The following is a 27,799-nucleotide window of genomic DNA, read 5'->3' on the forward strand; positions in this document are numbered from 1 at the left end:
CTTGAACTTGTGATGAGGGAATTGCCAGTTCCTCTGTATTTTCACTTTTGGATTTCTTCTTGTTTATGAAACGGGTGACCTTTTTACTTTTTGGAGAAGATGATGACAAGGAGCCCCAAGGTTCCAGACGTTTAGGAACAGCAGAAGTGGAAGTGCTGGGGGTTTGTGGGTGTCTTTGGGGCAGAAGGCCTTGAGAGGGGGCTGGGAAGGAGCTGTACTCGGCAAGTCTGTGGAGCAGGCGGGCGTGTATCGCAGAAGTCACTGGTACGGTCTCACATGACTTGGACCATATGTCACAATAGTTATTTCTGATAGTAGTAATGGCTACTATTTCTTGAGAACTTACTATGCACCGGGCACTTTGCATACATTCTCACAGTGGACCCTGTGTAGTCATTGCTTTCATGACTTCCATTTGCAGATGAGGACAACAAAGTATAGAGAGTTTAAATAACACAGCCAAGGCCACGCAGCAGCAAAAGGCCAGGCCAGGGCGCAAAGGTAGGCCTGACTCCAGCGTCTGGGTATCAGGGCCTGGTCCCACTCTGCTCTTCCTCCGCAGCCTTCTGCCTCTTGCCTTCTCGCCAGTCCTCCCCACCCCCTTGCTCTTGCCTCACACCTCCCTACTTCCTCAACTGTCCTGCCCCCAGATCTGTGTATTTCCCCCATAAATCATTTACCTTCTTTTATATCTACCTTTTCACCCTCTGTTCAGAGGGTTGCCCCACAATTCACAATCACATTTGGAGGAGAGCTATAATTCCCAGAGTTCATGAGCAGATTTTGGAGTGCCTCCTTGTGGTGCTTGTTGTCTAAAACTATGCTCTGGACCCTACAAGGACACCTCAAACACAAACACACACATATCCTCCCCCCAAACATGTAGAAGCCCACACATGCGCATAAACTCACACAAACACGTAGACACACACAAACATGCATGTAACTGCCTCACAAACACATACATGACCCCCACATGCACACACATGCACACGCACGTAAAGATGTACATAACCCCCACCAAATGCACATGACCACATACAAACACACACATAAATCGCCGCATGAGCACATAAGCGTGCACACACGCACACACACACGTAAACCCATACTCTCAGGCCCACTTGCTGCCTCGGCTCTGCCAGACCCTGTCTTCCTTGCCTCTCCTTAGGCCGGAGCAACATGAGGCTGGGAGGAAGTGAAACCTGCCCTGACAGGAAGTGAAAACAGGATGGTGAGCTTTTCTGGTGCTTCTGACCCAGCTGTCGGGGGACTCGGCGAACAGTCTGCAGTTTCTGGAGCTGCTCTGAGGTACCTGGGATCCCCTGGGCTGGGAGTCTAGCTCGTGAGGTTATGGTAGGTAGCTGGGACGCCGGCACTTGGGCTCTGTTTACCTGCTGGCAGCCCTCCCTGCCCCCCACCTGAAGCGGGTTTGTGCCTTCCAGTGGGGAGGAAGAGCATAGCCTTGCTCCACAGCAGGCTTTTGAAAGTGGTTGTGGACCCAAGGACATTGGCTCAGAGTCACAGGTGCACATGGTCTGTTTCTTTGTTCTTACTCTGGGACCAAACTAGAGAGTCTTCATGCACCCTCTTTTAAAAGTAAAAGACACTTTTCATGAGGAGAGAGATGAAGTAAGTTTAGCAACAAGTGTTATAGGGATTATTTTTTCCTGATGCTCAGCCAGCCTCAGCCAGGACCAGTGTTAGATAAACTTTTGTCTGTCAGACCAGGAAAAGTCCCTAGATGCTGGGCCACACAACTACTTCTGGGGTCTGCGGAGAGGACAGGGGTGGAGACTGTGGAACTTAGTGGCTTCTGCTATGTGTGAGTAAGGAGAGAGGGACAAGGGGCTGGGGCCGTTGATTGGAGGATACAGCATGGGATGGGTGGGAAGGTGACATAAATGTCACTCTCCTCTTTCAGCTGTTGGCAAACACTGTAGTCTGAAGAGAGATTCGAAGCCTTGATGAAGTTGCAGGGGTTTTTCAAAAGTCCAACTCTCTGATTAGGAAGGTACAGCCCCTACCATAGCTGTGGTATTAGAGTAAATAGTATCCAGTTCCTTCCGAAAATTCCCTCTTGGTAGCTGATGTAACTTAGAATAATTGAATGTTAGCCCTGGAAAGAACCTGGGATATATTGTGTTCCAATGATTAGCAAGCTTTTCACCTTTGTCATATCCCTGCATCTCTATTTACTTAATATCTTTCTTTAAAAAAAAAAAAAGATTTAATTATTTATTTGAGAGAAGGATTGAGCCAGAGAGAGAGAGAGAGAGAGAGCGCGCACAAGCAGGGGGAGAGGGAGAGGGAGAAGCAGACTCCCCACTGAGCAGGGAAGCTGACATGGGGCTCCATCCCAGGACCCTGAGATCATGACCTGAGCTGAAGGCAGATGCTTAACTGACTGAGACACCCAGGCACCCCTACTTAATATCTTTCTTTCAATTAACTTATTTTTAAATTTTTTTATTCAACCTAAACATTGGTATCTTGTATCACTGATGATACCTGTATCACACTTTGAGGGCCACTGATCTAGTGTAATTCATCTTTTTCACAGGTGAGAAAACTGAGACCCATCAATATTAAGCAGTTTGCCCAAGGTCTCACGGTTAAAGACATACTAATTTGGGACTGATCTTGAGGTCTTCCAATTTATAGCCTTAATTCTTTCCAGGATACCATATCATACTTTCAAGGATGCAGAAACAATTCCTTTATGTATATATATAGGATTATATATATATATATAGGATTATATATATATATATAATATAAATATATATTATATATTTATATATACATATATTAATATATATAAATATAAATATATATATATATATATATTTAAATACTCTCTACACTCAACATGGGGCTCGAACTCACAACCCTGAGATCAAGAGTCACACGCTCCTCTGACTGACCCAGCCAGGCGCCCCATAATTCTTAAATGTGATTCAAATAAATGACCTAACAAAGCCCTAACATAGTGCCTGGCATGAGGAGACCCAATAAAGGCAAGTTTCTTTCCTTCTGCCCTTAAATCCTTGCTCAGTGCTAACCTGGACTAGCTGCCCTCTAGAAGCTTTTAGCATCTTATAGTGCCAATGTTCTGAAATATCAAGATGATATATCTTGGTGTGGCCATTGAGCAATTGTTGTGCTATGCTAGGAGCTCAACAAGCCTCATTAAACCAGGGATTCAGGTCTTCTTTTTTGGCCCAATTTCTTCTATTATTTATTTACTTTTTTTCTCTTCTTTTTTCTTTTTCCTTCTAATATGTCTGTTATTTGGGGTTGGGTTTCCTGAGCCAATAATCTTCTCATTTGTTTCTCTCTTATTTTGTCCTAATTTCTAAAAGAAATTCCATCTTGTAATATTGCTAGTAAATTTTCAAAATTTCAGCTTTTGTATTTTTAAAAAGATTTATTTATTTATTTGAGAGAGAGAGAATGTTGGGGGGGAGCAAAGGGCGAGGATTAGAGTATCTTTTTTTTTTTTAATGATTTTTAAAATTTATTTGTTGGAGAGAGAGCACAAGAGAGCACAAGCAGGGGGGAGCGACAGGCAGAGGGAGAAGCAGGCTGCCCACTGAGCAGGGAGCCCGATGTGGGACTCAGTCCCAGACCCTGGGATCATGACCTGAGCTGAAGGCAGACGCTCAACCAACTGAGCCACCCAGGCGCCCCAGGAGAAAGAATCTTAAGCAGATTCCTTACTGAGTGTGGAGCCTGACGTAGGGCTCATTCTCACAACACTGAGACCACGACTGAGCCAAAACCAAGAGTGGGACACTCAACCAACTGTGCCACCCAGGCGCCCCTCAGCTTTTGTATTTTTAATTTCTAAAAGCTCTTTCTCATTCTGTTTATTTTTTAATTTTTTTTTTTTTTTTGAAAGAGAGAGAGAAAGAGAGAGTGAGAGCACAAGCAGGGGGAACAGCAGAGGGAGAGGGAGAAGCAGCCTCCCCGCTGAGCAGGGAGCCGCACTCGGGGCTGGATCCCAGGACCCTGGGCTCATGACCTGAGCTGAAGGCAGACGCTTAACCAACTGAGCCACTCAGGTGCCCCTATTTTTTTTTAATTTTTAGGTCATCTCTACACCCAATGTGGGGCTTGAACTCACAGCCCTGAGACCAAGAGTTGCATGCTCTACAGACTGAGCCAGCTGGCCCAAATATAAAAAATTATATATTTTTTATAATTCCCTGTAGTTGTGTTATGGACACAGTATCTTTTTGTATCCTTCTTAGGATATTAAGTATGGCTCTTTTGAATTTTTCTTTTATTTCCTGCATTGTCTCTCTTTCCCTTTGTTTCCTTCTCTCTGTGTTTTTTTTCTTAAGTTTCTTTACCATGTTGGAGGTTTTCTTTATATGCCTTGTGATATGTTGCTCTCTGATGATATTAAAAAGTGAAACACTGAAAATCTGATTGCAGTGTCCTCCTCCATGTGTGAACAGGGCTCGCTAACTGAAAAGATCCACTTTTTTCAAGGACGGCTCATGGTGACTTATTATTTGGGAAACCCCTTCCGGTCTGTACCTGCAAGTCTTTTCTCTGCGGGCTTGGAGAATCCTTCAGTGTGCTGCCTCCTGGTAATCTGAGAACAGAGTGGGAGAAGGAAAATCAGAGTTTGACATTTAAATCTGTAGATTTTCACTGACCTACTCCCTTCTTTAGCCCTGTTGGGTTTCTATCTGAGCAATTTCCTCTTCCAGGTATCCCAATGTCCGTGGGTGGCCCGCCAGGGCGGCCAGCCCTGCTCTCCCTGCTTTTGGTGGCCGCGATGCCTTTTTCCTGCTCAGCCATACCCATAGATGAAGCACGGACGCAACTGTTGATGAGAGAGAAGATGATGCAGCTGGGCGGGCAGCTGGTGCTGACCGAGCAGGAGGAGCTGGCCAATGGGAGGCTCATGGCCCTCAAAAAGGCTGAGGTGGCACAGGCCGTGAAGAGCCAGAATTTCCCTCCCAGCATGCACTTCTTCCAGGCCAAGAATCTCATCGAGAAAAGTGAGGTGTTTAATCTCCTGAAGAAGATGCCAAAAGGTAGAGGCTTGGAGAGGGTGGTTTGGGGGTGCTGGGCAGGTAGGGGGAACGAAACTTGGAGCTGGCATTGTTACTGGAGCTGGTGTTCTAAAGGGAGCTGTGAGGAGCACGTGGCTGGCTCAGCCCGTAGAGCGTGCAACTCTTGATCTCAGGGTTGTGAGTTCAAGCCCCACATTGGGTGGGGAGCCTACTTTAAAAAATAATGATAAATAAAATAAAAATAAATAAATGGAGCGGCAAGAACCTCACTCTGCACCTTTGTTCTTCCTTGGCAAACTGGGAAGGGCGTGGTCCAAAGTGGCTGCTGGTTTACCCTGCTTGGGAGGGGACTCTGCCTCAGAGAGACAGGAGGGAGTGGGGGCTGGGCATTACCGTCTTCCCTGAGGAAGTGGATGCATCCGCACACAAGGGAGTATCTGGGCCCAATAGGACCTACTGCTCCCTTCACGTCTTTTCTCGCATCTGCCTCTTCTGCCCTTTCTCAGTGGCTAAGGTACCCAACAGGGTATGGTATGAATGAGCATCTTGTATAAACGCATTTCTAGTATGGTATGTCTATAGTACATTTACATTTCTTTTTTTTTTTTTAAGATTTTATTTATTTGAGAAAAATAAGATTTTATTTGTGCGCGTGAGAGAGCACAAGCAGTGGAGAGGAAGAAGCAGGCTGCCCATCAAGCAGGGAACGTGATGCGGGGCTCGATCCCAGGACCCTGGGATCATGACCTGAGCCGAAGGCAGATGCTTAATCAACTGAGCCACCCAGGCGCCCCAGTATATTTATATTTCTATGAATAATAAAATAATTACAATCCTGCACATGCAAATAGCAATTTGCAGCTTACAAGGGCTTTTCTTTTCTTTTTTTAAAGATTTGTTTAGGTGTGCCTGGGTGGCTCAGTCTGTTAAGCATCTGCCTTCAGCTCAGTTCATGATCCCAGGGTCCTGGGATTGATCGCCTCATTGGGCTTCCTGCTCAGCAGGGAGTCTGCCTGTCCCTCTCCCTCTGCCCCTCTCCCTCCCCCGTGCTCACTTGTGCACATGCTCTCTCTCTCTGCCTCAAATAAATAAATGAATCTTTATTTGTTTATTTGAGAGAGAAAGCACGCACGCATGTGTATGAGTGTGGGGAGGGGCAGAGGGAGAGAATCGCAAGCAGACTCCCTGCTGAGCACAGAGCCCAATGTGGGGTTCCATCTCACCGCCCCATGAGATCATGACCTGAGCTGAAACCAAGAGTTGCACGCTTAACCAGCTGAGCTATCCAGGCACCCCAAGGACTTTTCTGTACCTCTTTTATTTTAATGTTATAAATAAAGAGACTAAACAAAAAAAAACTGTCAAGTTGGTAAAGTAACCTCTCCACTTGATGGAGAACATAAGGTTTAGACAGGGTGACCTGCCAAAGCTCACACAGCTGGGACCCCTAAGCGGCCAGTGTCAAGGCCAGGTGCTAAGATGGAGCAAGAAGAGCAGAGGGACAGTGTATACTGTGCCTTGAGGAGCTCGGTAGTTGAAATTGGTGTCAGCTCTGAAAGAAGCATGGGGCATTGAAGGCAAACCTGCGGGCCAGGAGCTGCCTAGATGCTGGCTGGAAGCAGGGAATGCAAAGGCAGTGTGTGTTGGGCGTTGAGGAGCAGGCTGAGAGGATCAGGACCAGGTGGGGGCAGGGGCTGAGGCTCCTTCCTATTACAACCTTTCACGCAGTGTTGGGTGGTGAGATGGAGTCCAGCTTGAACCCCAGTTTTCTGAATCCAAGCCTGATGCTCCCCTGCCCCATCGGGCTGCCTCTCTTGAATGAGGTCACCATGCTTCTTACTAGCGAGGGAAGCTCCCTTCCTACACCAGAGCAGGGAAGGCTGTGGCCAGCCCAGGAAGACAAAGGCACACAGAGGCCTGGAAGGTCTTTGCGCCAGAGTGGGGATGGTGCATCGTGGGCATTTCCAAGGAACTCTGCCAGATAGACATCCTTGTGCTTCTCACTTCTTGTCCAGCTACACTGTCCTCATGGCCCCTGTGCCCTGGAATGTGGACTTCACCTCTTTTGCTTCACTCTCACCCCCATCCTTCTTCCCTTTCCAGGGGCTGCCTTACATGTCCATGACTTTGGCATCCTGAGCATGAACTGGCTGGTGAAAAATGTCACCTATAGGCCCCACTGCCACTTCTGTATCACCCCGAAGGGGGCCCTGAAGTTCAAATTTGCTTATCCAACACCCCCCACCCCAATGCCAGCAGAGTGTTCAGAGTGGGTTTTGCTGGAGAAACATCGAAAGGAGACGCAGAACGTCACTGAGTTTGACAACGGGTGAGTGTGGCTGGGAAGGGGTGTGTCTCGTCCATTATAAGTAGTGGGTGGTGTGCACGTGTGTCTTCCTTGGTACAAACCCATATATGCAAATCTGGCCTTAAAAAAACTCAGGAGGCTTTTTCTTTTAACTTTACAAGATACTTTGCTTCACAAAAGCATTCAAATAGCAAGTTCCTGATTCAGTTAAAATCCAATTTGATCTGTAAGAGGTATTAACAGTAACACTGTTGTTGCATCAGATGAAATTTGTCTAAATGCTTAATATCAGAAAGATGAAAAGCTCCCAGCTCATGGAATAATGACAGTGCATTTGTGGGTGAAACACCTTGAAAACGTGATGGAGCAACTTCCTAACACACTTGTAAAGTGATATTATAAGTAATAACTGTTTTCATCATAGAACCATCTATAGAGTGCTTTTGTGAGCTTACTTCCCTTTACGAATAAGAAACGTGAAGCTCAGCACGGTTAAGGAAGCTGCCCAAGGCCACACAGCTAGTATGTGGCTACTCAGGGGCGAAGCCTGGGTCATGTAGTCCCCGTATTTCCATCATACCTCCTGTATTAGCTTGCTGGGGCTGCCATAACAGAATACTACAGACCAGGTGGCTTAAACAATAGAAATTTATTTTCTCACTGGTTTGGAAGCTAGACGTTCAAGATCAAGATCCTGGCAAGTTTGGTCTCTCCTGAGGCCTCTGTCCTTGGCTTACAGACAGCGTGTCCTCACATGGCCTTTCCTCTGTGTGTGTGTGCACTCCTGGTGTCCCTGACACCAGTCCTATTCTATGTCGGCCCCACCCTTATGACCTCATTTAACCTTAATTACCACCGGAAAGGCCCTATCTCCAAATATAGTCATATTGAGAGTGAGGACTTCAACATTCAAGATACAGTTTGGTGCATAACGCCCCTCGAAGAGAGCTTGGTCTGGGATGTAAGTACAATGGGGTCAGACTGGCTAAGCATATGCAGGGGAGTAGGAGAGCCTGGTTGGTGGGAACATCCCGCCTGAGCTGGGTCCTGAGGAGCACAAAGTGGGTCTCATGGAGGGGCCTCCACCAGAGAACCCAGTGTGCTTCCCCTGGCTTCTCATCATTGTTCACTATGATGCATCTGGGTTTGCTTCTGGCGGGAGAAGCAAGGTGGGCAGGAATCCTGCAGGCGCCTGAAGGTGATGGCTTGAAACATACCTCCCTTTGTGTCCTGAACAGACTGCTAAAGAATTTCACTCTGATGACTGAGAACCCCGACGTGGATTATGCAAACCAAAATATTGTCTGGTCCAAGTTTCAAACGATCTTCTTCACAATCTCTGGCCTTGTCCACTATGCACCAGTGTTCAGAGACTATGTCTTCCAGGCCCTGGAGGAGTTCTACCAGGACAATGTGCTCTACCTAGAGCTCAGAGCCATGCTGTTCCCGGTGAGCCCACCTCTTTCCTCTGCTCTGGCTTGACTTTCAGATCTCACCCTGTAGGTCTTCACAGGCTCCCCACCCTTGTACTGGTATAGGACTGGATGCTGGTTTTATCCCAAATGGGACATGTGTCTTTCCAGGGGCCCCCATGAGCAAGGAAACCTGCACTGTACTTGGCTGGTCCCCGCAAAACTAAACATCCACCTTGTACCCCCTTCTCTCATGACCCCCACTTCTCACCTCCTGGATATACTGTGCCTCCTGGATGCTCAGGGTTTCCTGGCCTTGGACTCTGAGCAGTGCCTCATGCCTGGACCTTTCTTGACCTGTCTCCTTTCATATCAAAATTTAGCTTCTCAGAGTCTCTCAAGACTATGCTCTTGGTCTTGGGACAGCTGATGGGCCTGGTGAATGGATCACCCTGGTAGCACTGGGGAGAACGGATTGCAGTGTGAGGGTTGCCCAGACTGAGCAAGGTGGGGATGGAGGCTGGGAGAGCAGGGAAAAGCAGGTGTGAGATGACAAGGCCAGGGGGGACAGGAGCAACGAGGGGGAAGAGATGTGCAATGTGCTGAAGGAGGACTCTAGAGGTCTTTCTGACTGATCATGTGGGGGTGAGGACTCTATGGCGACTGGCTGGCGTTGGACTTGAGTTGAGTTAACTGGTGGTGACATTGATGGACATGAGGAAGTAAGAGGAGGAGCAGGATGGGGAGGGAGAATAGAAATTTTGGTTGTTTTTTTTTTTTTTAATTTTATTCATTTATTTGACAGGGAGAGACACAGCGAGAGAGGGAACAGAAGCAGGGGGAGAGAGAGGGAGAAGCAGGCCTCCCGCAGAGCAGGGAGCCCGACGCGGGGCTCGATCCCGGGACCCTGGGATCATGACCTGAGCCGAAGGCAGACACTTAACGACTGAGCCACCCAGGCGCCCCAAGAAATTTTTGTTCTGAACCTGTAGAGTTGGAGGTGTCTATGAGACAGCCCTATGAAGATGTCTAGGAAGTGGTTGAATATGTGACTTTGGAGCCCAGAGGACAGTTCTAGCCTGGAAACAGATATTTGACATCTGTCTGCAGAAAGGTAATCCTTAAAACTGTCAGAGGGATGAGGTTCCCACAGAAGCTGTGAGTTGGAAAGAGGAGCAGGCCAAGAAAGGGGCCCTGCAAACAGAAATAGGATAGAAAATTCACAAAATGGGCTGAGGAGGAGCCATTATAGAAGGAGAGAGTGAGAATGGTCTCCCCGTTAGGGGACGCCTTATTGAGGAGAGAGCCCCAGGTGATCAGATACTCCTGGACCATTCCTTTGGGATGTCTGTTGGACAGAACTTCCCTGAAGTTTTGTGGGAGGGATTTGGGTGTTGTGGGAGTGGGCAGGATTTCTGAATGTTCCATTTGGTGGGCTCACAAAGAGTTTGAGCTGGTTGAAGATTTTAAGTGGCTTGGAGAACATGACCTTTGTGTAGAGCTCTCCCCTATATTGTATCCTAACTAGTCTGCTTATTCATTGAAATATTTGTTGAGCATACCAATGCCTTGGTGAGTGACCTTCAAGTTTGTGGCAAGGCCCACAGCGTGGCATCATTTTGGCTTTGTTACCATATTCCATGGTCTTTATAGGCTCAGAAATGTTATTCTTTGTACACTCAGAAGTGATAGAACTCCAGACCGAAACATATTGACCAAATTCATAAGAGATAGAAGTATAAATAAGAAAGTCAGAATGCGGGCGCCTGGGTGGCTCAGATGGTTGAGTGTCTCCCTTTGGCTCAGGTCATGATCCCAGCGTCCTGGGATCGAGTCCCGCATCGGGCTCCCTGCTCGGCGGGGAGCCTGCTTCTCCCTCTGCCTCTCTCCTCTCTCTCTCTCTCATGAATAAATAAATAAAATCTTAAAAAAAAAAAAAAAAAAAAGAAAGTCAGAATGCTGGTTTTTGGAGAAAACTATTAGACCAGACACTATTACGTTTCTTGACCGGGAAGCTCTCTCTCCTTGAAGGCAAATCTTAGCCTTTCCTGAAGCCAAGTTATAGCCAGAAGGATGTTGGTGAGCCAGAGCCCTAAAAATCCCTGTCACTGGGCTCTGAGAATTTAAGAGAGTCCGTAACAGTGTACTTAATCTTTGGAAAATCTGATGAAAATTATCCCCTTTCTCGGGGGGGGGTGGGGGTGGGGGGAGGGGAATGCTACAATAAATTGCCTTTACTGAAGACAATGTTTCCACATGTATCCATATGTATCTATGAAAAATTTTATGAAACAACGCAGTGTACAGAGATTCTGATATTTTTGTATTCTAAAAAATTTTTAAATTCTTGTTGGGATTCCTAAACTGATTTTACTACCCCCAGTTTGATCTCAAGTGTTCAAGGACCCACCCTCCGATGAAGGATACACCTGTCCCAAGAACCAGTAATTCTAGTTTGTGGGTCAGGGCTCCCTTTCCCTCCATCTGAGACCAAGGTTCCTCAAGGCTCAACTCTCAGGACCGACCTACATTTCCCCTTAGATATGTTAATACCCTCCTTGAGGTTAGCTCAAGGTGGGCCCTGGAGGGTCCTGAAGCGTCCTGAAGAGTTGGCTCTCAGCTAAGGGTGCCTATCTCCCTCAGGATCTGCCTGCTTGTTTGGTAGTTAAAGCTCTGAGTATAATTCTTGGGCAGTGGGGCTGACCTTTGTCCTCCAGTAGAGCTTTCAGCAGTTTTGTAGATAAGACTGGACACAAATGATCCTTTTACAGGAAGCGAGGGTCCATCCACCTATTAAGAGAAGAATTTCTAGGTGCGCCTGGGTGGCTCAGTTGCTTAAACATCTGCCTTTGGCCCAGGTCATGGTCCCAGGGTCCTGGGATCGAGCCCCACATCGGGCTCCCTGCTCGGCTGGAGGCCTGCTTCTCCCTCTCCCTCTGCTGTTCCCCCTGCTTGTGCTCTCTCTGTGTCAAATAAATAAAATCTTAAAAAAAAAAAAAGAAGAATTTCTAAAAGAGATGAGCTGGCATTGGGCCTAGCCTATGTGAGGTGGAAGAAATTGCACTTCCCAGAACAATCTATTCCCATGATTTGGCCTGGAAAATCCTTTTCTCCCCAAGCATGGGCTCCATCCCATCTAAGCCAGTCCTCCTCTTGGTTCCACTGAAACTGGTTTGTAGGTCCGCCAACCCCTCCTTCACCCCCGACCCAGGACTGTGACAGTCCACATCTCCACCTTTGTCTCCTGGTAATGTGGATTTCCAGCACCCAGTATTTGTTGCCTCTTTATTTATGTCAGATTGTGAGATATTTCAGACTGCCACCACATCTACACTGCCGAGAGGCACCAGTAGTGATAATCATGCTTGTTGATGGTGGTCCTCAAATTTGGCTGTTCATATGAATAATCTAGAGGTGCTCTTTAAAATTCATGTTTGGGCCCCACCTTTCAGGATTCTAATTCTGTGCTCTTGGGTAGGGTCAGGAAGCTGCAAAATTAACTAGCCTCTTCCCCTCCTCCCAGTGATTCTAATGCAGATGGTCTGACCCAGACCACACTTGGAGCGAGGGCCTTCTTCGCCTTGACCTTTCCAAAGCACTTGAGCTGCATAGCAAGCTTGCGTTTTACCGACGTGGAAACTGAGGCTTGGGAAAGTCAGAGAGCTCGACCAAGATCACATTGGTGGTAAGGACTGGTTAGAGGCCAGGGTGCTGGATTTTATGAGCATTGAGGCAGCCATGCTTGATCAATCTCAAAAGGAGCTGCTGGAGAGGGCATCCGGCTTCGAGTCTCGTCCTTCCGGAGGGGAAAGAGAGCCCCTAGGACTGGCTGAGCTGATGCTTCACCCAGAGTGGTGCCCAGGGGCCGCTTCCTGTTGCGCAATCCTGGCGGCTTTCTCAGTGTGGAGCCTGGGGGAGGTAGCCCATCAATCCTGGCAGAGCCCTGGGCGCCTTAGGGGGCGGAGGGGAGAGGAGGGAGGGGGAAATCACGGAGGCTTTGGGTCTTGGTCTCTGTGAGGGCTGTGACTTTCATCTCGAGCCCGGCGGGGAAGCATTTAGGGAAGATGCTGAGAAGCTGGAGGGAACACAGTAGTCTCTGGTTCCATCCCTCCCCTTTTCCGGCGGGGCTCTTTCCTTCTTACCCCGCTGAGGAGTGGGCTCCGGGGCATCCCACTTGGGGACCCTGCCTTGCTGCTAACCTCTTGTCCTACTCTGCCCACCCCCCACCCCCCTAGAAGGTGGAGGGCTGCTGGGATTTGGGATTCTGGAGAGGCTGAGGGGGATGGGATTTGACCATTTGTTCTGCTCTGACCCTGGAACAAAGGCCTCTTGCAATAGAGAGTCTATGCCTTAATGCCCCCCATTAGCCAGAGTCGGGGAGCCATCAGCACATTAACAACTAAAAACCGACTGCACGGGAATTCTTTTGCTGAGCCGCACAACCTCCCCCTTCTTGCTTGTGGGGCTAATTCAGGGCCTGGGATGATGTTGATGGACTATCCTGGTTGCTCAGCCTCCTATTGTGTTACTAATGCTTGATAACAAAGGCTACTTGCCTTTAGCAACAGTTGCTAGGCGGGTCTTATCTCCCGGGCTCCAGTCCCTTCCCCCACGGCCAGAATCGGAGGCCCAGACTGGGTCCGGCCAGTCTTCTGAGTGGAGCTCTTCTAAGACTCCAGAGGATTATCAACAGGGGATTGCCCTGCTGGCACTTCCTGACAGGAGATCTTAGGAGAGAGACACGTCAGTGGCGGAGAGAACCCACGATGGTCGTTCCCAGACGTTTTCTTGGATGCTGTCACTTGTATAACCAACGTTCCCCGGGCTTCGCCTACCCACTCCCAACGCCAGGGTTTTTCCTGGATTCTTGGCAAATCCTCCATTGAAAATTCCACCTGGCTCGTTGCTGAAGTGACCATTGTCTGATGTTACTGGTGTAACTCTGTGAGAATACTGACAAGCAAGGTTGGGGGGACCCTCTTAACTGCTCCCCTTACCCTACTTATCCTGCTATGCTGTAATCAAGCTGTTTACTTGTCTGTCAAGTCCACAAAAATGGTAGCTCTTAGCCCTAGCTGTACATTGTACATTAGAATCACCTGGGGAGGTTAAAATAAAAACAACCAGCTTCTACCCCAGAGATTCTAATTAGTCTGGGATGAGACCCAGGCATCTCCCTCTCCCTAGGTGATTCTAATGTGCAGCCAGAGCTGAGACGCTGAGACCCCTACCTGCCACTGGAGTATAAAGGTAAAAGACAGGGGCTGCTGACAGGAGACACTCAGGGTCAGCAAGATTCTGTAACTCGGCAGATCCCTCAGCCCCTCACTCCCACTGTGCAATAGGACTGAGTTTCTTGACCTTTCTCAGCCTCAAAATCCTCATTTGTAAAATGAGAACTACCTGATAGTGTGGTTTTGAAGATTAAAGGAGATTATGACATAAGGCTCTTGGCATTGCCTGACACATAATAGAAGCTCAGTTAATGCACGTTAAATGCATGGTGCTCGAGTGGCATTGCGAGTTAGAAATTGTGAGTCCTGGCTTCTGGTCTGATACAAACTAATTGTGTGACCTTGAGCACCTGTCTGCTTTCACATTTCCCTTCGGTTCCTTCTAGTTTCAAAATTCTATAATTCCATGATATCATAGACAATAAAACTTTGTGATCTTGTGTAAATAGCCAACTTTATAGTTTCACAATTAAAAACTATAATGAAAATGGAGATAGTCTACATTGAATCCAGTGTTTTCAACTCAAGGGGGCTTATTACATGGATATAGCAGCTTTTGTATCACATAGTCTTAGATAAATGACTGACACCACCTACTTGTACTTAATAATTGTTAAATTCTTAGATATTAACTCATCTTCCTAGGATAACTGCAGACTTTGAGTCGTTTCTCTACATCCGGTAATAAGATTGGTAATAATAACATTGTTATTAATATTTATCATTTCTTTTTTTTATGTTTTCATTTATCTTTTTAAGTAATCTCTACACCCATCGGGGGGCTCGAACTCATGACCCCGAGATCAAGAGTCACAGGCTCTTCCGGCTGCACCAGCCAGGCGCCCTAACAGTTATCATTTCTGAGTGCTTTACAAATATTAACTCATTTGATCCTTGCAGTGACCCTGGGAGGTGTGATTGACTGGGGCAGAACATACCTCCACTGGGAGCCGGAACCCAGAAGGCTGCCCAGAACCCCCTAACTGAGAACTTTCCTTAAATGCTTGGCTTCACAGCAGTGTTCTAACCAGTAGTGGAATGGCTGTGAGGCTGTGAGGAGTTGCAGGTCTCCCCGTGAAAAGGGTCTCTTGCTCCTTGAAATGGGGGTGCTCTTGAGCGTTCAGATCCTATCCTAGGTGCTTCCATAAAGCCTGCAGTTTCTTGGCCAGGGGCCAGAGGCCCAGGAGCACAAGACAGGGGCAGCCCAGGTGGTGATTTACTGAGGTACCAAGAGACAGGGCTCTGACATCTGCAGCCCCAGGGGCCAGATTCCATCTTTGCGGCTCTCCACGCTATGGGAACTGGCAGTGGGATTGGAACCCTGCAAGGCAGGAGTCCCAGATTCTCCCACAGTAAGTACTGGAGTGATAGAATTGATGGAACTCCAACCATATGCAAGCCCCCATCATGCCTCTGTGTCATTTGCATATCTGTACATACTTGCTTAATATGCCAAGGATCTTCTTTTAGGCAGAATTGTCATTTGTTGTTTTTTTTTTTTTTTTAAGGTTCTTTTGTTTCCCTTCTGTTCCGCTAGCACTACTCTACTGGCCACCCCTCCCAATGTCCATCTATCCGTCCCTTCTCTAAAACATGCCGCCTGGGGCTTAGTACTTTTGAAACTGCTAGTGGACAGTGCTCTTCTTAAGTTAACGCTTTTTTTTTTTTTTAGTTAACGCTTATTTGTGGAGCTCCTACTCTGCTGCTATAGGAGGGGAGGTGGGAAGATCCAAAGGAGCTGGACCCTACCGTTGGTGGTTTAGAATCCGGTCAGTGTGTCTGGGCGGGGGACTCAGTAATGACACAGCAGTCAAGGCCTGGGGAAGAATTCTGTTCTTCCCTTCTGCAAATCTGCTGCGGAATGCCAAGACAACTTCAAGTATCAATTCTGGGTTGGCTTAATGCATTGTTCTCAAACTTGGACACTCAAAAATTTTGGAGGATCCCAAAGAACTTTTGTTTATATGGATTATATCTACTATATCCTGGATAATCCAGCCTGTATTAGAAATTAAAACTGAGAAAATTTCAAAACACAAGACTACACAAGCACACAATCCATTATTTGTTAGAGCAATATTTGTCACACATGATGCAACTTCTGGAAAATTCTGTATACTCACGAGAGAATGAGAATGAAAAAGACAAATAACATCTTAAAATTTTTATGAGGAGAGTTTTTGATTTTGCAGACTGCCTGGAAAAGTCTAGGGGACCCATAGGGGTTCCCTTACCACAGGTTGAGTACTGCTGGGGTACAGGATATTGGTTCTTTTGGCATCAAAGATGTGAAGATAAACTGTCGGTGAAGGTGCTCCCCCTTCCATCTCCCACACCAGGAGAACCTGGAAGTCTGTTGAAGCCTTGATCAGTGACAGGAATTCTCCTTTAAAAAATCCTTGGTAAAGTAGGAGAGGATGAAAGTAACTTTCCTTTACCCTCTTAAGGTTCGGTTTGGGGGGCCTGCAAATTAAACTGACAAAAGCCACATTAACAGGAGAAAAGGCATACACATTGTATTTGATGTTAATATTTAATTTCTGCGTGCATGGAGGCCTTTGTAGAAAAAAGTGAACACCCAGAGAAGTGGGTAGGCCAGGTGCTTATACACTATTTTAACCAGTGATGATAAATTATGGAGAAATGATGATACAAAGGAAAAGGGGTTTAGGTTTCTGGGGCAGTAAATTGTGGGGAGGGAAATATATGGGGGAAACTCATAGAAGATAAGGGTTACGTTACTAAGGTTTGCTTGTGCAGACCTGTGGCAGTGCTGACCTTCTGTCTCCAGTGATAAGCCTTGTTCTCCTGGTGTGGGAGATGGAAGGGGGAGCACCTTCACCGACAGTTTATGTCCTGCTTGTAGGCAGATAGGAGGAGGGCAAAGAGCTCTGTCTGGTGTTTGCTGCCTAATTGCCTTCCACTCAAAATAATCCTTATGCAAAAGTAGCATATTTTAGGGTGGCATGTTCTAATCCCCTTCAGTAAAAATAATAGCAGTAACCGGCTATACTAGATACTGAGTTAGCAGTTTCTAAGATTGTCTCCTCTGGAAAGTTCTGGCAGCTTTAACGTTCAGTAAGCCTGAGCATGTCCACTCCTGGGCCAAGCAATCAGGGAAGACTCACCTGCCAGTGCTGAGCCCCGTTGGCTGAGGCAGCCTTATGGGGGATCGCATGAGAGGCCAGGCTTCAGTGGGGCAGCAGCAAAGGAAACTGAAGAGCCAAGGCCAATGGGCCCAAGAGAAGGGGCCGGAAAGAGCTGCCCATTCACCCCACTTCCCCCAACCCAGGCTGCAGAACAGGACCCCCGGAGGTGAAAGAGCCACGAGGCTGCTCTGTGGGCCTGAGGAGAAGAGGGTGCTGGGGAGGCTGCCCTGGGACCGAAGGCAATATCTCCGGGGTGCAGCTAGGAGGGACAGGGGAGGCCCCCTGGGCCGGTGAGAGCATGCAAGTGACTGGCGGGGAAATGAGAAGAGCTTCCTGCACACGACCAGCTCCAGGATATAAGAGCTGACCCGAGGGAGGGAAAAGGATTTCTTTCCTTCAGGTGGTGACAGAGCTCGCGGCTCCCATTCTGCCTCTCTGCCCTTCAGCCTCCACTCCCTGACCCTGCAGCTCTGGCTCTGTGTGGGGCTGCTGCTCCCTACACAGGACTAGCAATGCTTTAGCCAGGGGGGCCGGCACGGAGCAGCCTCCTCGGGCCCAGCTTCAATGCCATGCCCCCCCACCCCCCCGAAAGCTTCTCTGACCCTATCCAGTTAAAAGGAACCCTCTTTTCCTTGGAGGTCCTGTAAACCTCTGTTTAGCACTTAATTCTTCCTGCTTTATATCATAAACATGAATAGAGCCTGTCTCCACTAAATCGGGAACTCCTTAAGGGCAGGCATCTTGTCTTACCAGCATTTGTCTACCCCTTCCAGGGCCTAGCCTGGTTCCTCGCACACGGCAGGTTTTTAAATGATGTTCATGGAAATTACTTATGCATATCATTTCTTCCCATCCTTCCTTGCCCTACAGTCTCTTTGGAAACTCCTCCATCGGGTCCTGAGCCTGAACTGCCACTTTGTGCAGGGCTGAGAGCTGACCCCGTGGCAGGAGAGGGCAGAGGTTGCTGCAGAGGATGTGCCCACTCCAACCCTCCGGCCTCTCACGGCGGGCTTGGTGTGGCCCAACCTGCAGAGGGGACTTCTTTATACCCGTTCCTTCTCCTTTGCCTTAGCCACTGTCCGTTGCTGGCTCTTGTCACTGCCCCTAACCATGTCCACCTCAGGGGACATCCCACCTAGGGGTGGGAAAGTGGGGCGTTGAAGTGGGTCCTCTCCCCCGCTGACTGTTCTTCATTCATTACACAAAGGCCTATTGAGCGTCTACCATGTGCCAGGCACTGTTCTAGGTACAGGGACTCAGCAATGAATGAGACAGGCAGACAGCCAGCTTTGTGGTGTTCAAGAGCATTATCCCAGATAGGACTAGAACTTCTGATAAATGTCAGAGGCTGTTGAAGGCATTGGGCAAGGAAATTGCAAAGTCTAACATGGTTTTAGAGATTATTGGCAATGGGAATGAAGTTTCACTCACCTCTGATGTCTGATCATGACCATGCTTCCTTCTCAGGTGTATGAACTGAATGGGACCATCCATAGCCAAGAGTGGTCAGTGAGGACTTACAGAGAAGTGGCTTCTTTGTTTGCGAAAGAGCATCCCGGGTTTATTGGAATCAAACTCATTTATTCGGATCACAGGTGAGAGAGAATATGGCTGAAGCTGCAGGACTTGGGAGAATGGGTGGGATGCAGGCAGAGCCACTAGGAAGGGAGGGGAGGAGAAGGAGAAAGAGGGAGGCTGAGAGGCTGGCATCAGAGACCTACCCCCAGGGCCAAAGAGCCATGGGCTCAGCGGGTACATTCGCGCATGGGTGCAAACATCTACCTCTAAAGTCACTTCTAGTTTGAATCTTTGCAACTAAGCTGAAATGAAGAACTGTAGCAAATTTCCAGATAATTCTAGGCCCTGGCCCATGTTGGCCTGGGTGACTCAGTTATGGATATGTTTTTGCCTGTATGTTCAGATAACTGGCTCATTTCCTTGTTTGAATTGGGCCCTGGGGTTCTGCCTGATGTGTGCTGTGGGTGGCTGTGTGCAAGGCCTTGACTGGTGACCCGGCCCTGAGTGACAGCTATCTCAGAGTCCATGTGTGGACACCCCACAGGATCATGTATGTGGGACCTGGTGGTGTGAACAAGGACCCACTCTTCCCTCAAACAAGCACAGAAAGCTTTATAGCTTAATTTTCCTTCTGATTGTATGAAAGGACAGCTCTCTCCTCCTGTCAAAGGGCAGCCAGTCTAAAGCCTGTGACCCGTCCACAGGGCTGGAGATGCGGGGGCAGCAATCAGATGGGGATCACACTGAGTCAGGGCTTGGCTGGCGGAGGGGGGGGGGCAGCTCCTTCATTTGCTCAGCCTACCCTAGAAGCTGGACTCCAGAGGGCGTCAGACTCCGCCCCGCCCCATCACTGCTGAATCCCCTTCCCTCCTTGTGAGGGCTCGGGGGGCCCCCCACAGGAGCAGGGGTCCATCCCTGTGTGCTAGGCAGCCGGGATGGAGCTGGAAGGCTGGGGCCCCACTGGTTCCCCTCAGAGGCTCCCTGGGAGTCAGCGGTGGGAGGGTGTGAGTTGGTCAGTGCTCTGTGTTCCCTTGGAGCTCTGCAGGAGAGGGAGTGAGCACTATGGGGGAAGGGGGCAGGAGAAATTTAGGCCCCCAGAACTGAGGAACAGTGAGCCAGCTGCTGTGCAAAGACCTTTGTCCTGTCACAGAGTTGTAGCAGACTTTTCCCTTCGGTGCTTCTGTTGTCATGCTGTTTGCCTCATCCCTATCTCGGACTTGAACAGAGAGGGTGTGGAGAGAAGACAGTTCGCTTGTATGGTTTCTGGAGTGCCCAGGGCCTTGCTGATTGAACGGGGGGCAGAGGACATAGGGTTGCCAGGCCCAGCTGACCTGACAGATCACCTGGGTGATCTACTGCATTCCCTAGGTGCCCAGTGACCAGAGAGCCGGGCTCTGTACTGCACCCACTTCTGGGAGCCACCTTCTCAGGGATGCAGGGCAAGTTTTGGACGAGGCCTCTTTGCTTCATCCAAATGTAGATAAATGATGCGTATCCCATGGGTCTCCCTTCCTCACTTGTTTTCAGACACTGTGGGTCCTTCTGGAGCCAGCCAGAGTCCTCGATAGGGTTGGATTTGGGTGAAACAGCTCACAGATGTAGCCACTGGTAGGGATCACAAGAGCAGGCCGGGGTCACGTGGGCAGTGGGGAGGGGCTGCTGAGGACCCCCCAGGTGCTGGCGGAGCCACTCCAGGGTACACAGCACCACCGACGCCAAGTCACGCTGTCGCCCCTGCTTCTCTCTGTCTCTCTCACAGAATAAAAAATGTGTCCTTCATCGTGAAATCCGTCCAAACAGCCATGATGCTTCGAGCCATGTTCCCCAGGATGGTGGCAGGGTTTGACCTGGTAACGACTGTGCACGACGAAGCTGTCTGAGAGTGGGGTCCCATAGGCAGCTCCTCCTGAAGGCCTTGGCGGCTCCCATGGAAACCCTCTGCAGAGGCGCAGGCCTGGCCAGAGTTTAGCGCTGGCCTTCTCTGGGGGCCTGCAGGAGGATGGCAGTCACAAGAGAAAGGGGTGCAGAAAGGGCCAGAAGGCTGAAAGGGGGAGTTCCAGAATAAGGAGAATTCAAGGAGGTTGGGCAGTAATGGTGGGCTTACTCCCATTCCCCTGCCCTCCGCCCTCTTTCTAGCCCATGTTGCCCACCCACAGCTGGCTCTTAAAACTGTAGCACATGGGGAGGGGGGTGGTATGTGTGTCCTGGAAGCAGAGATGGGACTAATCCTGGGCAAAACTGTCCCCTGCCCCTCCACCAAATCAAAGCCAGCCAGGGCACACTTCCCAGATGACAGCTCATCAATCGCATTAAGGAAGCTAAATTAATTTGAACTAACTGGCTGAAAGGCACTCCTGACTCCCTTTTATAGAATCTGTCCATTTTACCTGAGTCTGTGCTTAAGCTCTTATTTTCAGACCATCCAGAGCTCAAAGGAGTAGATTTCAAAGACTCATTTTGTTTGGACCTGGGATGGCCTCCTAGGATCCCTGGGGGCTGCTCAAAGGGTCTGGCCTCTCCTGAAAGGGGCAGAAGGCCCCCTCATCCCACCTTTTCCATCTGTGTGCAGCACTGACAAAGGGGGCTGAGAAGGAGCACCTCTAGTATAGAGCTTCCAGAACAGTCCCTACAAGGACTGTAATGGACAAGTCCCGAGGGAAATTGGGGTTGGAAGGGGGATAGGCAGTTGTTCAAAGGGATCTACTCACAAGCTCCAACTCTCTTTCAAGCCTGCACTCCATTCTACTACATTGAATATCCATATTTGGCTTATTATAAAAATGTGTCATTGATTGTCCCCCACCCCCAACAAATTAAAATAGGCGTTCTGAAGGAGGTACCTTTTTATCCTAAGGCACCCTTACTCTTGGCACACAGCTACAAAGCCCTGGGGGTATGTGTGGTTTAGTTTGAAAAGCATAATTTTGTTGTAGTGACAGCTGAGGCATGGACCAAGCAGATGGCTCCATGTCCTCTCCTCTGTGTCCTGCAGGTGGGGCGTGAGGACACTGGCCACTCCTTGTATGACTACAGGGAGGCTTTGATGATTCCCACCTTGCATGGCGTTAAACTGCCTTACTTTTTCCATGCTGGAGAGACAGGTGAGCCATACGGAGACAAGCAGGACAAAGGAGGTGATCGATAGGAGGGCTCCTCCTCATCATTCAAGAGAAGTGATAGGATCCTGGGGCAGTATTGAAACTGTTGATAGTCCTTTTATGACACTTGTCCATTTCATATGTATTATTTCACTTAATCCTGATGGCAACCCTTGGAGAAGGAATAGCAATGATAATAACAGTAACTGGCACTTTATATATTTCTTTTCTTTCTTTTTTTTTTTTTTAAAGATTTTATTTATCTGTTTGACAGAGAGAGAGCACAAGCAGGGAGAGCAGCAGGCAGAGGGAGAGGGTGAGGGAGAGGGAGAAGCAGACCCCCTGCAGAGCAGGGAGCCTGACGCGGGACTCCATCCCAGGAACCTGGGATCATGACCTGAGCCAAAGGCAGACGCTTAACCTACTGAGCCATCCAGGCACCCCACATATATTATTTCTAATTCTCACCCCAGTCCTGCTAGGAAGGTGTTTTTACCCCTATTTTATTTTATTTAAAAGATTTTTTTATTTATTTGGGGGGAGGGGCAGAGGGAGAGAGAATCTCAAGCTGACTCCCCGTTAAATGTGGAGCTGGACACCAGGCTCAATCTCAAGACCCTGAGATCATGACCTGAGCTGAAATCAAGAGTTGGATGCTTACCCAACTGAGCCACCCAGGCACCCTTCTTCCCATTTTATAGTTGAAGAGCCCAAGTCTCCAAACATAGAGTGGTTAGTCCAAGGGCAAGGAGCTAGTCATTAGTGAAGCTTGAATTTGAGCCCTTTCTGATGATCTCCATTTTATAATGAGCAAATTGTGCTTAAAGAGATTAATTCACCTGTCCAAAGTCATACACGGGTTAAGTGGTAGAAGAGGGACTAGAACAAGGACTGCTCTAACAGCTAGGAGGCTCTGTCCACACTCACCAGGTGCTGAAGAGGAGACCCCACCCAGCTCAAGCAGGCCTGCTGCTATTGTTTCTGAAATGCCATTAGCCTAGCCACATCTTTGTTCCCCTAAGCTCACTCCACAGGCTCATAGGTCATCTCTCAGACCTTCTCATATTACAGTCCTTAAAATGTGTAAACCTTAAGCAAAAGGAGTCCCAGATCATGGCTGCAATTTCAGGTCAAAATGAAGATACCAGGAGGAAAGCTTGCTGCTGCATCCCACCGGGTGTCCCTGAGTACCTTAGGCACCTGTCATCCTTAGAAGACCAAGGAGATAAGTGAAGAGCAGTGGGGGCTTGAATTTCACAACCAGGTTCAAACCATCTCTCAGAGGAAGGGTCCATGTACATTAATCTCTTTTTTCCTGACATTTCAAGTCATTTTGAGTCCAATTTAGATCAAAGTTGTTCTAGGAGATTTGAAGAATTGTTTTGGGGGGATGGGATTAAGGGGGTAGGGGTTGTTAACCTTGAAGAACTTGTGGTCTAGTTGGGAAAATCATACTTACCTGTGTGAAATCATTTCAACAGTATGAAACACTGTAACAGGATCTAACCACATTCTAAGATGCATGGCCCTAGGAGAGGATTTTGCCAGGAGCTGGGTATTTAATACCCAAGAGTCATGTTCTTATTTTTAAAAAGGAAGAGGGGTGCCTGGGTGGCTCAATCGGTTAAGTGTCTGCCTTCAGCTCAGGTCATGATCCCAGGGTCCTGGGATCAAGCCCCATGTTGGGCTCCCCGCTCAGCGGGAGCCTGCTTCTCGCTCTCCCTCTGCCACTCCCCCTGCTCGTGTGTTCTCTCTCTCTCTCTCAAATAAATAAAATCTTTAAATAAAATAAAAAGGAAGAGATCTGGGGTGCCTGGGTGGCTCAGTCAGTTAAGTGTCTGCCTTTGGCTCAGGTCATGATCCTGGAGTCCCAGGATCGAGTCCTGCCTCGGGCTCCCTGCTCAGTGGGCAGGGAGTCTGCTTCTCCCTCTCCCTCTGTTCCTCCCCCTGCTCATGCTCACTCTCTCTCTCATATAAATAAATAAAATCTTAAATAAATAAATAGGGAGAGATCTTTGAAAAGAAAGTTCTAGATTGGAAACCAGTGAAAATCCACCTGAAACACATACCCTAACCAGCAGTGGGAATTCTGGGGTTTTATTCCTAACAGAAAAGGGGAATTTTCATACTATACATGTAAATCAGTTAGGATGCTTTTGGCTGCCAGGAATGGAATACACACATTTAATAGGTTGTTGTTTTTTTTAAGATTTTATTTATTTATTTGACAGGAAGACAGCGAGAGAGGGAATACAAGCAGGGGGAGCGGGAGAGGGAGAAGCAGGCTTCCTGCGGAGCAGGGAGCCCAATGTAGGGCTTGATCCCAGGACCCCGAGATCATAACCTGAGCAGAAGGCAGACGCTTAAGTGACTGAGCCACCCAGGTGCCCCAAGATCATCTATTATTTTACATAATAAGTGACCTCTGCTGTCCTCATCAAGTCCAGGGTTTCACCTTATTTGGTTGTCAGGTAGTCAAATTACATTCAGGTGTAACCAATTCAGTGAAGCAAAAGACAAGATATTTCCTCCAGGGCATCTCCTTTTATCAGGGAGGAAGCCAAAGAGCTCCCCACAAATAACCTTCCAGGCCAGCATTAGGACCATCCTAGCTGCAAGGGAAGCTGGGAGAGTGAGGACCTGTTATTTTCACCCTCCAAAGAACGTCCTGCCAGCAAGGAAGATACAGTGGGGGTGGCTGGTAAATAGGCAGGCAACAGTATCTGCCACCATTTTGTGCTGGTCATTGTGATCTTGCAATTGATGTTGCAATTGATATTGTTGAAGATATAAACTGAGTAAGTACACACAAGTAATTATATTGAGAGAGTTTGCAACACACTGTTGTAAAAATAATAAAATTCCCAGAAAATAGCTCTGGAAACAAACAAAAAATGGAAAGAAAGAATATAGACTGTGGAGTCAGATAGACCAAGATTTGAAACCCAGTCTTACTACTTAACTGAATATGTTCCTTCAATTTATAAAGCCTGTATAAGTTTCAACTTCTTCATCTGTTACACATACATACATAAAATAAAGGCTTGCCATACCTTTTTTTAGCATTGTTACAAGGAAAATGTGTATGTGTATGAATGTTTGTGTGTGAATGTTCTTTGATCTGGAGCCTTTATCTGAGGATGGTCTTTGGGCCAGATCCATCTGACTGAAGACTATCCCTTGTTCCCCAGACTGGCAGGGTACTTCCATAGACAGAAACCTTCTGGATGCTCTACTACTGAACTCTACAAGGATTGGCCATGGATTTGCTTTGACCAAACACCCAGCAGTCTGGGCTGACTCCTGGAAGAAGAACATCCCCATAGAAGTCTGTCCCATCTCCAACCAGGTATGCGTGATCCATGCAACCAACCCTCCAATCTCAGCCTCTGTTCTGATTTCCCAAACTTTTTCCTGTATAATTTCTTTTTTTTTAAATATTTTTTATTTATTTGACAGAGAGAGACACAGCGAGAGAGGGAACACAAGCAAGGAGAGTGGGAGGGGGAGAAGCAGGCTTCCCGCCGAGCAGGGAGCCCGATGCGGGGCTCCATCATAGGACCCTGGGATCATGACCTGAGCCAAAGGCAGACGCTTAACGACTGAGCCACCCAGGCACCCTACTGTATAATTTCTTGCTCCTTAGCTCACTTATTTTCTATATTCCTCCACTGTCTCACTCCCATTAATAATTATTCAGGAATGACCCCTTGCCTAACCCATGCATAACAATGAGGCAGCGGTGAGGGTCCCCAGTGGGGTAGAATTTGGGGCAAAGCGATAGACAAAGCTAAAGGGACAGTAAGGAAGACCAGTGGAGTGGGAGGGGCCATTGGATACTGCTGTTCCCACAGATGCTTGGGGTTCTTTGTGCACCTGCCTGTCTTGCTCTGTTCAGGAGAGCTGCTCTGAGCCGGACCAAGAGAGACCAAATGTTTGTGCTCGTGAAGAAACTTGGAGAAAATTAGGAAGAGCACAGGACTGGCTCTATTCCTGTGTTGTACCCAGAAGTCATCCTAATGTTCAGTGGTGATGAGGATAAGAAAGGAGCTGGTTATGCTCATGGTCTTGCCTCTCTTGTGACCACTCTTTTTATGGGTCAAACTTTGTCTTTCTCCTTTGCCTCTTATTGGCAGGTTCTGAAACTGGTGTCTGACTTGAGAAACCACCCCGCCGCTGTTCTGATGGCCACTGGGTACCCCATGGTGATCAGCTCTGATGACCCAGCTGTCTTTGGTGCCAAAGGTTTATCCTATGATTTCTATGAGGCCTTCATGGGCATTGGGGGAATGGCGGCCGATCTGAGGACACTCAAACAGCTGGCCATGAACTCTATCAAGTGAGTATCCTGTGTACTTCCCAGATCCCCAACTCCCTCTTCCATCCCACAACTTGTGTTTATCTCTCTTAGAGTTTGGGGGCAGAAGCCTGGAAGGTTTCTGTGTGTTTTCTCCACATTGCCTCGGTTTCATTATTGCTCTTGGACTGGGGAGCAATGTGCCCTGCAAGCATCTGAGATCCCCTCACCTGTTCCCCAACCCTTTCTCCTGACCTGAGTGCCTTTTCTTCTGCAGGTTCAGCACCTTGTTGGATATTGATAAAAAGGCTGCCATGGAAACCTGGGAGGAGAGATGGAATACGTTTGTAGCCGACCTGGCAAGGAGGCCAAAGTGAGAAGCTAGCCGTTTATTACCCTAGTCCTCTGCTCCTCTCTGCAAGCTGTTCTCACCTTCCATCAATCATGCTTGAACCCACTCCAGTGTAGTTGCTACCTCCATTTCTTCATCAGAACTAACCTCATGAAGGTCATCAACGGCCTCCACATTGCTTGACCTCTCAGAAACACTTAAACAGTCTACCAAACTCATCTTTTTGAAATATCCTTTTCTCTCAACCTCAGTGACATCAACTCTTTTGGTTTCCTCCTTTCTCTCTGGCCATTGCTTCCGGGGTCCCTTTTCCAGATGCTCTTCTCTATCAGATCTCTGTGTTGCATTTCCTCAGGGCTTAGTTTTGCCTCTCCTCTGTTCATGTCTCTGCTTCTCTCCTCTTCTTTTCTCTCTCACTCTATAGTCTTTTCCTAGGTAGTCTCATCCACTCCTTTGCTTTTAAATACCATTTATTTGCTGATGATTACCAATTTATTTATTCATTTGGAAGGTTCCCAGGAATCTCAAAACGTACTATGTGCAATTCTGAACTCTCAATCTCTTCCCTTTCAACCTTTTCCTGATCTTTCTCATCTTGGTAAATGGCATCTCCATCCATTCCACCCAGTTGCTCTATGTAGAATTTTTCAGTGAAATTCTTGATACTGCTCTCTCCCCTGTTCCCTACATCAAAATGTATCTTGAATCCTCCATGCCTCTCTATCTGCATTGCTATTGGCTGAGTTCAAGCCACTATCACTTCTTGTCTGAGTTACAATAGCCTCTTAATTGATCTCTCCTTTCTTCTCTTTGCCTTCTTCTTTTCATTTTTCACAGAGCAATGACTTTTCAAAAATTAAATCAGGTTACTCCATTGCTTACAACTCAGTGCACTTAGAAAAACCCAAATGTTTCAACAGGGCATATAGCATCCTATCCAGCATCATTCTACCCCGGTCTCCTCTAGTGTACCAGATTCTGGCCACACTGGCCCTTTGTTTCTCAAATATCCCAAACTCTATGCTGCATCAGAGTCTTTTCTCATTCTCTCTGCCTGGGATATTCTTTCTTTCCACTTTTGTCTAACTGACTCCTGTTTACCCTTCAGGTTTCACCTTTAATGTCACTGTCTCAGAAGTTTCCTAGACCCCTAACCTGTTAATATCTCTCATGGCACCTTGCTTTTTTCCTTCATGACTCTTATCATAATTTGTTTCCCAGATCTAGTTCTCTGCTAGGAAATAAATATATTTATTTCTCTGTTTATGGTCTCCCTCCACCAGAGTGTAAGCTCCATGTGGGCAGGTACTAATGATTGTTTCCTGTACACTGTGAACCCAGAGCCTAGCTCCATGCCCCAAACCTAGTCAGTACTCAATAAAAGATATGTTAAATGAA

General features: G+C 47.8%; 1 protein-coding gene across 3 annotated transcripts; it reads left to right on the top strand.

Annotated features, from left to right (window-relative positions):
• The first annotated feature begins 1,197 nt into the window (after positions 1-1,197).
• ADA2 (adenosine deaminase 2) lies at positions 1,198-27,799 on the top strand. 3 transcript variants are annotated; one of them, XM_036095081.2, is made up of 10 exons: positions 1,198-1,311; positions 4,725-5,054; positions 7,137-7,362; positions 8,580-8,790; positions 18,604-18,731; positions 20,414-20,504; positions 21,647-21,755; positions 24,944-25,101; positions 25,889-26,091; positions 26,327-27,799. In XM_036095081.2, exons 2-10 carry the CDS (start codon positions 4,733-4,735, stop codon positions 26,424-26,426), a joined length of 1,548 nt encoding a protein of 515 aa, XP_035950974.1. In that variant the 5' UTR covers positions 1,198-1,311; positions 4,725-4,732; the 3' UTR covers positions 26,427-27,799. The 3 variants fall into 3 exon arrangements, with proteins under 3 accessions (XP_035950974.1, XP_035950975.1, XP_035950973.1); XM_036095080.2 differs by having other exon boundaries at positions 1,295-1,356; XM_036095082.2 differs by lacking the exon at positions 4,725-5,054 and having other exon boundaries at positions 1,224-1,311.

The sequence above is a fragment of the Halichoerus grypus genome, chromosome 6, assembly GCF_964656455.1.
Source record: "Halichoerus grypus chromosome 6, mHalGry1.hap1.1, whole genome shotgun sequence".
NCBI classification, from domain to species: domain Eukaryota; kingdom Metazoa; phylum Chordata; class Mammalia; order Carnivora; family Phocidae; genus Halichoerus; species Halichoerus grypus.